Source organism: Macrosteles quadrilineatus, unplaced genomic scaffold (assembly GCF_028750875.1).
Source record: "Macrosteles quadrilineatus isolate MER2022 unplaced genomic scaffold, UCM_ALF_1.0 Scaffold_8__2_contigs__length_117827958, whole genome shotgun sequence".
NCBI lineage: Eukaryota > Metazoa > Arthropoda > Insecta > Hemiptera > Cicadellidae > Macrosteles > Macrosteles quadrilineatus.
Genome location: NW_026542601.1, coordinates 47,867,021 through 47,882,404, shown reverse-complemented (window position 1 = coordinate 47,882,404; position 15,384 = coordinate 47,867,021). Strand labels below are relative to the sequence as shown.

The 15,384-nt window shown below is 34.9% G+C and overlaps 1 protein-coding gene across 1 annotated transcript in view; it reads left to right on the top strand.

Annotated features, from left to right (window-relative positions):
* LOC128999626 (eukaryotic translation initiation factor 4E-binding protein Mextli-like) overlaps positions 1-15,384 on the top strand; it is a 61,509-nt gene that overhangs the window by 6,840 nt on the left and 39,285 nt on the right. Inside the window, exons 2-5 of the mRNA XM_054426217.1 lie at positions 2,481-2,616; positions 3,495-3,635; positions 9,188-9,351; positions 10,560-10,755. Of these exons, the coding sequence (XP_054282192.1) occupies positions 2,484-2,616; positions 3,495-3,635; positions 9,188-9,351; positions 10,560-10,755 (634 nt within the window). The 5' untranslated portion in view covers positions 2,481-2,483. The remainder of the gene's footprint in view (positions 1-2,480; positions 2,617-3,494; positions 3,636-9,187; positions 9,352-10,559; positions 10,756-15,384) is intronic.

The following is a 15,384-nucleotide window of genomic DNA, read 5'->3' as shown; positions in this document are numbered from 1 at the left end:
TTTCAGTATGGAAAACAGTTGTAAGCAACAGATTGTCATTTTCTTTGTGTTTCCCAACATAATTTGCCTTAGATCTGTGCTGAGAATTATTGCCAAGATTATGACAGTTAGGCCAATGAATACACAAACTATAAAGAAGAACAGGTCCTATGGACCTAACAGTATTTTCAAATTTGGCGCGCGAAATATCTGTAGTTCTGCACTGAACCACCACTCAGCGCTGTAGTCAAGTTTAGCACGCGGTGAAGTGCGAGAGAGAGCGACATACACCGTTTTCGTCCCCTGTGGGCCAGGCCACGAGAGAAAGAGAGAGGGGGCGAAAACAGTGTATGTCGCTCTCTCTCGCACTTCACCGCGTGCTAAACTTGACTACAGCGCTGAGTGGTGGTTCAGTGCAGAACTACAGATATTTCAGGCGCCAAATTTGAAAATACTGTTAGAATATTGTCCATAGGACCTGTTCTTCTTTATAGTTTGTGTATTCATTGGTTAGGCTTAATATGTCCAGATTGATTACAAAGATGACAAATAATTTTCTTCTGCGGTCTAAACTTACCTTTTGAATCTTTCAACTTCTCAATTTTCTTGGCATAAGAATGTTTAGTTGCCAAAGCTGATTCACTTCCAGTTGAAGTATTTTCAGACCTCCTAACATTCTCTTGTAAGAGACGAGTTTTAACAAACTCACTTGAGACAGTTGCTTGAGTAACTTCAATACCCATAATAAGCGGTTCATATTCTGAAGGTAAACCACCCAGAAGTAACATTGCAACTTCTTCATCATCAACAATGTGATTTATGTCTGCTAACTGTTGAACTAAGGACAAAGTTCCATTTACATAGTCTGCCATTGTGCTAAAATCTTCCAATTTAGTTCTAAGTAAACGTCTTAAAAGACTAAGTCTTCTAACTAAACTTTTGTTTTCAAAAGCATTCTGGAGATTATCCTAAGCTTCTTTAGCAGTGTTAGCATTCCTAACATAAGGATAACAAGTAGGCAAAACATTTAAACAAATTTTTGCAAGAGCCTTTTGATCCCTGTTTTTATCTTTTATTTCAGTATCATCAGATACACAATCCCAAAGTCCATCAATTATTATGGCCATTTTCATAGAAAACTTCCAATTGTTATAATTTAAAACACCCTCTAGACGTTCAACATTACTATTTCCTCCAATTATAATATTTGTCATACTAGACAATCCTTTATTACTTGAGGTAGGTGTAATAGTATGAGTTGTATTAGTGTTTTCTTGTGTAGTTTCCATTTTAGGTCAACAACAACAAAATTCAGTTCAAGAAATTGGGTAACAAAATATGTTTCATAAGCCTAGAAATCTTACCAAACACAATCAGTCCAGAATTCTTCATTTTAATGTAGTTTTATACATATTCAAAATGAATTATATCAAAAATGTCTTCTGGGCCCATAACCTGATGAAATGAGGGAATAAAATACATAAAATACTTTATTAATAATTGATGTAAAAAGGAAAGATATTAAAACATTAACACTTCAAACTGTGAACATATTAGAACAACAAAATAATCTATTCAAGCAGCTGATATAAAAAGACATTAAAAAGATATTTGATTATATAGCATTAAACAAAGCAATACTATATAAAATCTTCAACATAACCTAACCTAACCAACCAAACTTAAGTAAGTAAGTGAGTAAGTACCCTATTCAAGTAAGTAAAAATGCTTAAAAAAATTGAAAGCAGTAAGGGGGTCAGTACATTAACAGTTAATTAAGAGGTTAGAGTCAAATGTTGGTAAAACTTAGGCTATTTTAAAAGTTAACTTCCAAGGGTTCCTTCTATTAGCCTATTTCTAACCTAAATGGGACTTAGTTAGGCAGGATGTTAACTTATATCCGGATATTTATAGGCATGCACTGTGGATGCGATACACCCTGGTGTGGATTAACGTCCGCACGAGTGAGTAGGCCTACTATGACTACCCGCAGTACTATCCTGATAATTAGACCAATTCGTATAAACCAAGGCAAAAATGTGGTTCGGAAATCTATAAACTGTAGGTCCCTTGGTTGCCATTAGCTGTATGGGCTATTAATTAACAGCTGTGTCTAAGGAATGTCGGCCTTAGTCACTAACAAGACTATAATATTGCGCCACTCATCCTACACTCATCTCCATTCATACTTGGCTTAAAATACCTGCTATGTATGGTCGCCATTTCATTGAACAGTATCAATTTGAAAAAGAAAATAATTGCAATTTCATTTTTGTTTGGATTTGTAACTTATACTAGGTTCCCCTGTGTTCTGTGTTAAATGCTGAAGGCACATGTGTAGGCCTAATTAATTTGTGTGGATTGGTCTGGAAAAAAAGTAGATGTTTCCAAGCGAATCAAAATGAGTACATACCAATGTTGTCACTAGTAAGATATTTGTCACCCTAACAGTACACCCTTAAAGTAAATGTATTATTTAAACATTCTTTTCTGAATCACAGAAAATGGCAGCCCCACCACTGATGAGAAGCTTAAGCACTAAAGCTGAACAGAACAAGAAACTTCAACGACCTCGACCTCTTAGGACGTCTAGCAGCCAAAGCAGAATATCTGCAGACTTCACCAATATTGACCACTGTAAGTATGCCAGTCGTTATCACTTAACTTATAGCTTTTTTTAAAGCTAGCATAGAGTCCTTTATCTATCTAAAGCTGATAAATATTGTTTATTCCAGTTGATAATAATATTACTCACATTGAGAAGGTAAAAAATGAAATAACTTCCATGTTTTTTATAGCAAGAATTGCAATATCAAGACTTAGCCTATAAAGAGAACCTTGAGCACACCAAATATAGGCCATTTAGCTTAATTCTACCAAGTGGTTAGGCTTGTTTTTTTTTTTTTATTTATTAACACCTATGATATTAACATAGGCATACTTTTTCTTAAGAGAACAGTCCAAACCTTGGTCTTGTTACAAGTAACAAGGTTGACTTTAGACCGTACGTAACTAACTTAGTAAGTTGTTATTTATTGATAGCATTTCATTTTATAAAAAAAAGTTAACCCAGGATAACGAAGGGCATCTGAGTCCGTAAACAATCCAGCTTGATTTGGTGATTTTATTTGTGGATTTCCAGCTTTGGTTTGGTTTATCGACTAATCTTGTAATGTTTTAAATATTTTCTTACTCAAGGACAAGATTAGATTCCATAGGCCTATCTTGTAAAGTTATGGAATTATTTAATTTGGAGAAATAGCCTCTGGATCGTTATTAAACTTTAGATTATAGGCCCTAGCAATATTTATATTTCAGTAATTGTGATGGAAACTAAATATTTCAGTAGGCCTAATCATGATGGAAAATGTCCGTGATAAAAGTTTTTAAATAGCATTTAAAAAAACCTAAACCTGGCTAAGGCGTAGGCGTGGACAATAAAAAAATTTGATGTACCGGTACCTTGACAGTTATTATTATGAAGTAGTGCAGTAAATATAATAATAATTTTTCAGTACAAGAACTCATGATCTTAGTGGATAGCGTGAGTCAGAGTATTCTTGATCAGAACTACTCCGACAAGTTGATCAGCAACATTACGGCAATGAGTGTGAGACTGAAACAGAATGGTTATCAGCTTGAATCAATTTACAAAGGTAGGTCAAGGTGAAGGACTGTTTCAGAACCAATCATCTGATAACAAAGTCCGGGTTTATCTAAAAAGGTTCCATAAAATAATACAGGGCTAAAGTATAAGTAATACGTTATGTAAAATGCTTTAGTAACTTTTAGTTTTATAGTTGGTATTTTCTAGCCCATTGTAACATTTCTGTAGGTGCCTAGCTGAAATAAAATACTGTATTTCTGTAGACATTGTTTCAATTAAAATTCATTGTTGTAGCCCCGGAACTGTAATATATAAAATATTTGGTTTTACATTAACTTTATCAGTTCCAAAAGTAACCTTCGTCAAGTTATCTTTGTGTTACATGTTTTGGCGAGCTGCCATTGTCAAACACTTTATTACAGGAATATGTAGATCCGCTTGAATAGCTTCGTTGTCATAACACATTACACAACAAACAACATTTACACACGCCCCTCGACATAAAAATAAATACTTTTAGTTTGATAGCCCTATCACGAATATACAACATTGCTGGTACACGAGCGGGAACAGACTGTCAGTGGAGGGTTCAAGTCAGTGCTGACTTTCCACAGAGTTTCCAGAGAAACTACAATATATTTTTGGATGAAATATTTGTTAGACATATCGGATACAGTTTTCATGCGATATAAATATCGCTTGTATGTTTTTCAAGGGATTTTTTCATACTATTGTGTGGTGGTTGTAAGTGTTGTTTGATTCTGTACTAACCATTTGCCATCTTACAGGTTGTCTTACTTTCACGTCTTGTGCACCTTTTGGCCATGGGTGCTGTACTTGTAAACCAATAACATTAAAAATGCCCCAAAAAATACATTTGTTCTTTTTTTCTAAATAAATAATATTGATTGAATGATTTTAGTTGATTTTTTTTTAGTTTTAGCTATGGGGAATTAAATATAACTTAATGTTGATAATTAGTGAGTAGGTTACACTCTTTGTCCATTAAAATCAGGAAAAGTATGAACTGATTTTCTATTTAAGGTTGTGAATAAAAAGCTGGGTGCTGAAATGTTTTATAGTTATGAGTTTCACGTACAGTATATTTCTCACATTTTGTACATTAAAGCAACTAAAAGTAATTAACAAGTAATTTAATGATTCAAAACGTTTATTAAACCCAACACAAATTACTTGTTGTACATGAGCGTAAGCTGTATTTGAAAAATAATATTCAGCCAAAAGCAATCCACTGTGCTACAAAAACAAGTGTACATAATTACACATCAAAACAGGCTTCAATTACAATCTGTAGTCAATGCCTATACTCTCAGTTTTTATTCAAATTTGATTGTTATTGTACTTTTTGTGTAATTTTGTTTCCAGTATCTATCTATACTTATTTAATACGCAAGCAGGTTTTTTGTGACAATTACTCCTCCGAAGCTACTGAACCAATTGACATGTTTTTGGTGTCATTGGAAAGAGCGTAACGTGAAGTTGTGCAGGAAACTTTCTTTTTAAGGAAATAAGTAGAGAGTGAGGCCCTGGAGCCCTTTAAAGTTTCGTATTTATCCATAAGATTAACATGGGACACAAAATTTGTTATGGAACTCCAGCTGTTGTCAGAAATTAAAAGTGAAATATTAATTGATGGTATCCATGGTAACAAAGACAAACCCACAAAATTTAAAAATGTAAACAATCAGAACTAACTGTCAAATTAATTTTGATTTCACAATTCCACACAGCTGGTTCAAATATATTAAATACTGCATGATTATTAGAACAGGAACGGTAGGGATCATAAACATTAATAAAATATGTCACTCGCCCGAATCATTTTTGCCTATGCCCGAATGTAAACATTTAACATTGATTAAATGGAACTGTCAAAATATATGTTAATCTCATTAGTACGGAATTGTTTCAGTTACATCATTTGTTGATCGAGTTTGTTACAATATTTTTGAACTGCTGTAATAATATTTTACAGGAAATAATTGTTAGATAAATTCATGGATATAAGTAATAACTCAGATTCTTCAATCTTTGCTGTTATTAAAATTGTGTATCCGCAGCAAACCTTCAGACTAAGCAAATTTCCATTTACCTGGCTTAATTTATACAAAGATATTCCTGAAAATGGTCATTTTTTCCTATTTAAATAACATTAAGTTAATTTTAATATGAGTACTTAGGTTTGCTGCTACAGGGAAGGTAGGTGTGTTTTTGTTGAAATGTTGATAGCTAAATATGATTGTTATTGGTTTGCAAATCCTGTAATACTTTACAATCGCTCGAATTCGAGCAACATGTACACTAGTATATTAATAATACCCAAGCAGTTTTCTTTTCACAGTCATGACTAAATAACTGCTTGGTGGATTTTAACGTTTGAGGTGTCAAATTAAAGGTATTTTCACGTAGATGTGCAAATACGTCTCACAATATTAAGAAAGGGCATCACTTAAGTACAGTTAACCCTTGGACTGCCATGACCTGATTTATGCTAAAATGCTCGGTGCCCTGGCAATTTTGGCCTAACCGATTTTAACCTAACCTAACCTAACCAAACTTAACCTTACCTAACCTAACCTAAACTAACTTAACCTAACCTGACCTAACCTAACCCAACCAATCCTAACCCAAAATAAAGCCCGCATTCTACAATGGCTTAGAGTCACCCGCAATGCTAGCGCCATGCGGCAGTACATAAGTAGCCAGCGGCCGCTTTTCTGGTGATATTTTACTTAATAGTGGTCCCATCGTAATAAAACTTACATATTATTGTTCAGGAGGAATTTCCGCACAATTTGAGTACCCACAACATGGGTTTTGGGCAAAAAAGATTTTTCCCGTTTTTCCCATTTTCCGGGAAAACGGGACGTTTCTGCAAAAAATGAATATCATTTTTGGAATCAGCACTAAAAAACGAACTGATAAAAAAAAAAAAAATTTAGAGCGTTGACTGGAGGTCGACATAATTACCATATGAACTGACGCGACGTGACAAAGGAAAAATCTAACTTACACTGTAACGGATATACCTCCCTTTGAAGTTAGAACATGTCTTCCCAACAAACAGATTTTTAAATAAATCATAGATTAATCTGCCTTATTATAAAAACAATAACAATCAAATCAAAACAAATACATACTAATTTGACAGTTACAATCAGGTGATCTTTTGTTTGCAATCCGAGTGACGTCAGAATATGATGGGAATAGCACACCTATGTTTTTTCCTTCCACCTTGGGCTATGTTAAACAAATCACATTTGCTTTAAAAAGCAGATTTTTAAGTAGGGTAGGTACTTATGTGCTTCATTGCATTATCTGCATTGGTTCAAAACATAAAATCAATAAATGAAACAATCAAACTTTATTCTTGTATGTACTTTGAGTACAGTATTGCATCAAGCATGAAAAAAGCCGTTCCCAGACTTTTTGAAGTGTCATTGCCTATTATACAATTATTATAAAAAAGCTAAAGAACAAGAAAGCCGATGTGAAAATAATTTTGTATGTATGGTCTAATACTTGTTATACTTTAAAGATAAAGATTCTTTAGCTAAACAAGCTGTTAAATTATACACAACTAGCTGTAACTCGCGGGCTTTGCCCCATTTAACTTCTCAATTTTCAAGATTATCTCGTTCGCATGGCTCAATCACGTCCTGGTTGAAGTTTGTTCGCTACGCTCACTCACCTTTAGGTTGAAGTTCGTTCGCTACGCCCACTCACCTTTTGGTTGCAAATTAGCTGTTGTCATAAATGTAAAAGAAATATTGTGGTGTGAGTAGCCTCCGGATTGCGAATAATAACTATGATAGTGGTTTAATTACCTTATTCTTGCAATCCAATTGTTGTCTTCACAACTAGTTTCAACCTGCTAGGAGGTCATCATCAGGTGAGTACAAGGATGATATTACTTCATATGAAGGTCGTCAGTAACAGTTTTTTCACATTCACACAAACACACGACGAATAAACACATAGTGCGCACACATATACGGCCGATAAAAACATTTAACTCGACAAGCGGACCCGTGTTGATAATGCGGAAGTTGCGTCTAGACTCTAGACGCAACTTCCGCATTATCAACACGGGTCCGCTTGTCGAGTTAAATGTTTTTATCGGCCGTATATGTGTGCGCACTATGTGTTTATTCGTCATGTGTTTGTGTGAATGTGAAAAAACTGTTACTGACGACCTTCATATGAAGTAATATCATCCTTGTACTCACCTGATGATGACCTCCTAGCAGGTTGAAACTAGTTGTGAAGACAACAATTGGATTGCAAGAATAAGGTAATTAAACCACTATCATAAAAGAAATAATAGTGCTGCACCCTGTTGGTAATCCTTGTAACTTTAATGCTATTGAACATCATAGAACAGAACCAACTTGTTTAATCGAAACAGCTGTTAAGATTCAATAATTCCATTTCTCATAAGGTTAACATGGGAAACTCCAGAGCCACTGGGGCAGAGCCCAAAAGGATTTTTGAAATAAGAATATGCCTATATGTTAATTGGGAATGTGAGCTATCATCATGCCAAATTTCAGCCCAATCCGACCAGTATTTTTCGCGTTCACTTGTCACAAACATACATCCATACATCCAAACTTTCTCATTTATAATATTATATATATATATATATATATATATATATATAGTAGGACAAACTTTCTCATTTATAATATTAGTAGGATATTTTTAACACCCATATATTTCAAATTTTTATCAAGAAAGTTGGTTAGCACTAGACATCTAAAAGTGCAGTCTAGGAAAAAAATCAAAGGTCATAGAAAATCCCTTTTTACTTACCATTCAATCCTGTAAAATATCTTAATAAAAATGATTGGCTATTTAAATTGTTAAAGTCCTTATAATTAAGTATATAGATGGATAGTTGGATGTGTTATATTTTAGATTGCCAGTGAAATAAAAACATTTTTATGATTTCACAAACAAAAAATAGTTCCACAGTTCAAAACAAATAACATTTGACACAAAAAAGTACTGTAAACAAAGAATTATTACTTCGTAATTGTTTATAATGTTATAAAATATATAAAGAATAGTTTTACTTACTCTCATTACAAAATCTAAGAATTTCATTCTTTAAGTCTGTTCTTATTTACTTAGAGCATTGTCATTGTTGAGTAGTTCTAACATGTGTTAAATCTGTTTTAGTTTGTTGTTTTTGCTTTGCTATGTTGTTAGGACTAATTTAAGTAATTTTTATGATATTGAAAATTTATTGTGAAACATTTTGAGGTAAAGCAGAATTGAAATAGATTTATTTTTTGTGTATTTGTACAGTTTTGTTTAGACATATTATAGCATAGCCCTATGCAGTGTAGGTTATATCTGATTTAACAATGTAAGCTGTTTGGACAAGTCTAAGCTTTAATTAATTATTGTTTGAAAGGGTGTACAATAGGTGATTTTACTGCATTTTGAGTACTCTATATTGTTTAGCTTTCATTTACACCTAATAATTGTACAGATGAAATAATTTAAAGCCATAATAACTTAGTTGTTTAAATTTATATTGGTCTTTTCTATATCATTCATTAATTTTTACAGATCAACTTGATCGAGCATTCAATATATTTCGGGATGGTTGCCAAAACGAGTTTCTTCTTTGTTCGACGAGACTTCATTTGTTACAGTTAGTTGAACTAAGAGCTAATCACTGGACGGATACTGATAAAACTCAATTTTACTACTCTGCAAAAATGGCTGCTGAGGTAAGTGACAATTATTTGTTATTTCTGTCTAGGCTATATATAAAAAATATATACCTATGCAAATACAAATCCATAAACTAGTACCGTAGGTCTACTACCTTTTACTACGGTCAGAACTACATAGGCCTATATTGCATCCTTATGTTAAAGTTGCTGCCAGTCTTTTGACAAAATGAACGTAGTTGAATCGAGCTACCGTCAGCTTAATGTAGATTACCTACTGATTTCTGTTGAACACACCAGCTATTTAACCGGAAGTCAAACTGAAATGTATACAGCTATCGTAAACTTTAGCAGCTTTTATGCCACATCAACTATCTCAGTAGGCCCAACTAGGCCTATACTGTAATAAAATGAGTGTCCTTAAAGTAAATTGTATACTAGGACTAGGCCTATCTAATTGAACTGGGCTAGATAGGCCCATAAATATTTATAAAATATTAGAATCAAGAATCAAAAATCAAAATCTTATTCCAGTAGACACATACGCATATGGACACGTCAAAAAGTGGATTACATGCTGCAAAAACACAAGTCAGAGATAAATACAGTAGGCTACTTACATAAAAAATTCAGGCATTAACAAAAAAATCAAATAAGTTACAAAGGTCATTAAGATGGCACATTGAGGACTACGACGGTATAACATACAGAAAGTAAACACAAGATATAATATAGGCTAGTGAAAAACATTATTTACAAAGTAAATACCTATGAATATCAATCTTCGAAACACCAATTCATTTTGCCACCATATTTAGGCTAAACAAGTTTTGAACCATATTAAAATTTGCAATCCTCCACTCAGGGGTCCTCTCTTATTTTCTTAAAATTAAAACTAATAATAAACTAATAATATAAACCTACAAAATCTAAAAGTTCTCTAAAAAAAGTTAAAGTAGGCCTAGGTTCTCGGATTATAGATTCACTATAAACTGTAGGTCCCTTAGTCGCCATTAGCTGTACGGGCTATTAATTAACAGCTCTGTCTAAGGAATATGTCGGCCTTAGCCACTAACAAGACTACAAGATCGCGCCACTCATCATACACTCATCTCCATTCATACTTGGCTTAAAATACCTACTTTGTATGGTCACCATTTCAAGAAAAGTTTAAGTATAAGTATTAGTGATATCTTAGCACATATATCATTATTTAAAAGAATAATTTGATACCAAGCAAGTTATTTCATTGTTTATTGTTGTAGATGGAACCTTCTATTACGACTCCTGATACGAATACGACAACGATTCCGATGACAACCTCCTCTCCTCCCACCCCTCCAGTCCTCGGACCGGGAGAGGTACTGAAGACATCTGGAAAATTCTCGAAACCTACAAAAATACCTGGGAAAAACTACTGCAAAGACGAAGTAGTGATCAGGAACAGTGACTCAGGAAAAGGTAGCCTAAAACATGAGCAATTATTATTTTTTTTTGTATTTAAAAATCAATATAATGTAAAATGCTAGAACTTAGGAAAATTCTTAGCAATTTTTTAAATTTACTGATTTCTTTTCAGTCCATCAATGGTTTAGGCTATTTCCCTGTTTAACACGTTAATGGAAAAAATTGTATTTTGACTTAAATAGCAAATTTTTCAGAAAATTAGGCCACACCCAATAAACTTAAGTCATATTTTGAGCATCGGAAGACTGGTGTGAACAACTAGCCTATACCACCTGTAGGCTTAGTGCGTATTTCTCTTACTAGATTAGCATAGGCCTAATAGGTTTATGTTACTCCAGACTGTGGTTTTACACAATGATTTATTTGTTTGGCTCTTGTGATATTTATGCTAAAATCGTTAATTGAGCATTAGAGTCAAACAAGACCTTTCACAAGAGTTGACAAAGAATAAAATAATTTTAAAACTTTCCAAATTTCTTAAATTGTTACTCCTTAGCTTTAACAGTGAAGCCTAAGAAAGCAAGATGGGCGACAATTAAAATCATTCCTATATTTCAAATCTCTGACAACTGAATGTGACATGATTTTATTTCAATGGAAATAACCGTAAGTATTGATATGGCAGTATGCAATTTTCATGTATTCGTTTATTTATGTAGTGATGGGCATCAAAGGAAGGAGAGTTCATATGATCGAGGAACTGTCTGAGACCATCATTTCATTTCAGCGAGGTAAACCTTGCTTGGACCTAACCTCACTTGTGTTTGTGGCACAGCTTCCGTTAACGATTAACGATTAATCATCAGCTGTCAGCTCTAATCGTTAATGCATCGCATGAACACTACAATCATCACTCATGTTACATTTAGATAGTTGACAAATCGTTAATTGTCAGATGCTATGTGATAAACTATCCGAGCTGTCTTTGCTTGCTTACTCAACATAGCCTACAGAGTATTTGATAAAGAATGTAGAGTATTAAAACAGTCATTGCTTGGGGACTGTTCAATAAAACTTAACGATTTAAGCAACTAATTGGAACTGAAATAACTTAAGTTTTGTTTTTCGTGTAGCAAGTAGCAAGGAAGGAAACGTTGATCCTAGGCATGCGCGGTAGCAGGCCGCAATTGTGACTCTTCACGGCTGACACCAGTTGTTAGTGATGTTTACAGCGCAATAACAGGCACAGTGTGTTGTGTAGTTTGCAATACTGTACCTACAGTACCGGTTTCAAGTTACGTAGTATTGATGGCAAAACTCTCCCGATGAAAAAGCAATTCTTCACTGGTTTAACCAGTTTCGTAACAAATTAAATGTTTTGATAAGACATTCACCTAGCCAGCTAGAAACAAGTGATGACAAAGTCAAAGAAATCCGACCATCCTGCATCAGAAGCCTGAAAAAATTGATTGCCCGAGGATGTCTTCAGTTAAACATCTGAATCAACACTCCATGCTGTTATTCGTAAGATATTGAGACTTCGTGCCTTCAAAATTCAGTTAACATGTTCGCTGCAGCCCATCTATGGCAGGCGTAGCCCCCGGTGTGGCGCAGTGTTGAACAGACCCGATTCCCGGGCGATTGGCTTTCAAATTTTGGTCTGACAAATAACAAATAGCGTGCCGTGATGTACTGCGTTACGAGAGTCGACATAGTTCGCTAAAACACTCACAGATAGCAGCACTGGAACGTAGCCAGTCCCATTGTATTGCCAATTGGTGGGAAAAATACGGGAAAACAACTTGATTTCTAAGCTTGCCAGACGGAGATTTTTTACAAAGAAATTCACTACCAACCTACACCACAACAAATAACATGTGACACACTACACGCAAACGTGGTATAGGTCCGCCTTCGACTGATGTTAGGCTCGCACTGAACAACAGAATAACAAATTGATGCACTGCAGTGTGGGTCAGTACTGACCCACGGCAATCGCAGCCCTCCACGTGGCCGGGTGCGAACGTTTAAGAAGCATTGAGCTTACTAACTTTGCCGGTTTTATCCTCAATGAGATCAAAACATATTAGTGTAGGCCTAAGGGGAAAACTATTATTATCCCTTCAATTTTGAATTAAAATTCTTTAATTTTCTTCAATAGTCCCCAAGCAACAGTGGTTCAAAATCTTCTTATTCTTTTCACAGATCCTGTATAAGACATCTTGCAGTCATAAATTAGTTGTACATACAGTACTGTTAGTGATGAGTCTAACTAAAAATCCATGGTGATTGATTGTATTGTTTAGGATTAAATTCTATTTTGATTTTCAGTCAGAGTGTCATTTGGTTCTAAAAATCTGTTATTGTTGATTAAAATTAAACTCCTTATAACTTAGAACCTTGTGTTTCCCTATCAACTTTTGGAAGTTTGAATTGTGTGTACTAACACTTTTATCAAATGTGTGATTTTTGTTTTATGTATTCTATTCTTTATTATTTACCCTATCACCCCATACCCTATACGTAAACCCCTCCGACCGCAAGTGCCGCTACGTAGTATATGCGTGTTTAGTTTGAATATGCCACACTGAACTTATCGATCAAAGAAGAAAAGGTAACTTGTTTGGTGTTGGCACATTCAAGGAAATCCGTTCTTTCACAAGGAATATTTTTGTTTGCAAAATATAACAAAATCTCTCTATTAATAGAAGTAAGCTGACGTTTCACCACGTCAGCCACTGGGCTTTTAGCCCTCCCCGCTTGGTGTATCAGAGCCTGCCAAACCTGAGTTGCTCAATAAACTGCAGTATCCTGTCGGCTCCTTATCATGGTACCAAGAGTGCTTTCTCTTACCTCATTCAGAGCTGTGCAGTCATAGAATAGTAGATAATATACAGTCTCCTTGGACTGCCTATATTTCCTACATGCAGTGTCTCCATTGTAAATCCCCAAGTGATGCAGGTGCAATCTCAGGAAGCCATGGTCCGTAATTATTCCTGTGATTGTCTCAATTAACTCCTGTCTAATCAGAACATTGGAAGTAGAACATAGGCGACTGTCTGGGAAGGGGAGAAGAGAGTGAGCTTGCTTATCCTGTGATGCTGAAGCCTAACCCATCTTCTCCTATGATTTGTGCTTGTGGACAGTTGTATATTTCCTCTACTGCAAATTTGTTCATCAGTTTGCTTCTTATTCCTTGACTTAGAAGCGATTACTTTGGTTCCGTATGTGTAATCTAAATTTTGTTGCTAACAAACAGTACAATGTCTAATAACTATTTTACCCTGTATGAGAAGAATAAAACCAAACAGCATAACCAAGTTTCTAAATAGCCACTACAGTAGACTCCCTCTTATCCGGACATCGGTTTAACCGTACTACACTCGACGGAAATGACATCTCTTTAACCGGACAATTTGTATCAGCACATTGGTTTAACCGGACTAGATCGGCAGGAAGTTTTACGGTACTGTAACGACTGTTAGTGTGAGAAAGATTTGAGACCAGTGATCACATGTCTAAATACAACGCTCTCCTAAATTTAAGTAGAATATCACCGTAAACGGTCCATTTTAATGAGTTTTTGGGGACGTCGGCTTAACTGGAAAAACCGTTATCTGGACTGGCCTCGGTTCCGAGGAGTCCTTATAAGAGGGAGTCTACTGTACCTGAGTTGAAGTGTGACTGGTTTCCCTAGTAGTTAGTAAGTAGTCTAGTGAGAAACAGCTACAGTAGATTCTCTCATATCTGGACCCTCGAGACCAAGTCTAGTCCGGATAATGGGTTTTCCGGTTAAACCGAAGTCCCCTTAAACTTGAATCACTAGAAAACTAACCCTAATATTTTCGACTACTTAAATTTGGCAGAGCATTTTATTTAGACACGTGATCACTCTGGTCTCAAATCTTTCCCACAGTAAAAGTCGTTTCAGTACTGCACACCTGCTGATCCAGTCCGCCTAAACTGATGATGTGCTGATAGTAATTCCGGTTAAAGAGATGTCACTTCTGCCGAGTGTAATACGGTTAAACTGATGTATGGTTAGTAGGTATCCGGATAGAGTGAGACTCCTATACTGTGACCTAGTATTGATTTTTAAAACTGTATTTAGAATTTTCTGATGTGTGTCTGAATAGTGAATATAGTACCAATGTATGTTAAAAAATAGTTTAAAATAATTATTTTCCTAGTTTTATATGTTTTACTAACATGACTGTAGGTTTATAAACACCCTTTGGATACTGAAGTAGACCTCCCATTTATAATGGACCCAAGCCAATTTTTATTTCAAATATATTGAATTGAATAAGCAACTCACCGGGTACGCTTCTCATAAAATCCTATTTTCTCCATTAGGTTTTTATACAATGTTTGTTTTTGTTACATTAAAAAAAATGCAATAGCTTCAGTAACTTTTACTATTACCTGAGTATGATTGAAAAGTTGGCCTATCTAACGTAAATGAGTAATGACATCAGCAGACTCTTTGAGCGTAAATTCAAATATTTTCATGATAAAGTAGGTTTTGGATCGCTAAATTGTTTATGTTACCTTGCTTCATGAAGTGATCCTTTGCAGTAGTAGCCTACTCTACTATAGATTCAGACTTGTGGTGTCGATCATCAGGTCATCTGTCCAATTTGGCCAGATCTGTCATTACCATTGTAGAACACATGCAGCACA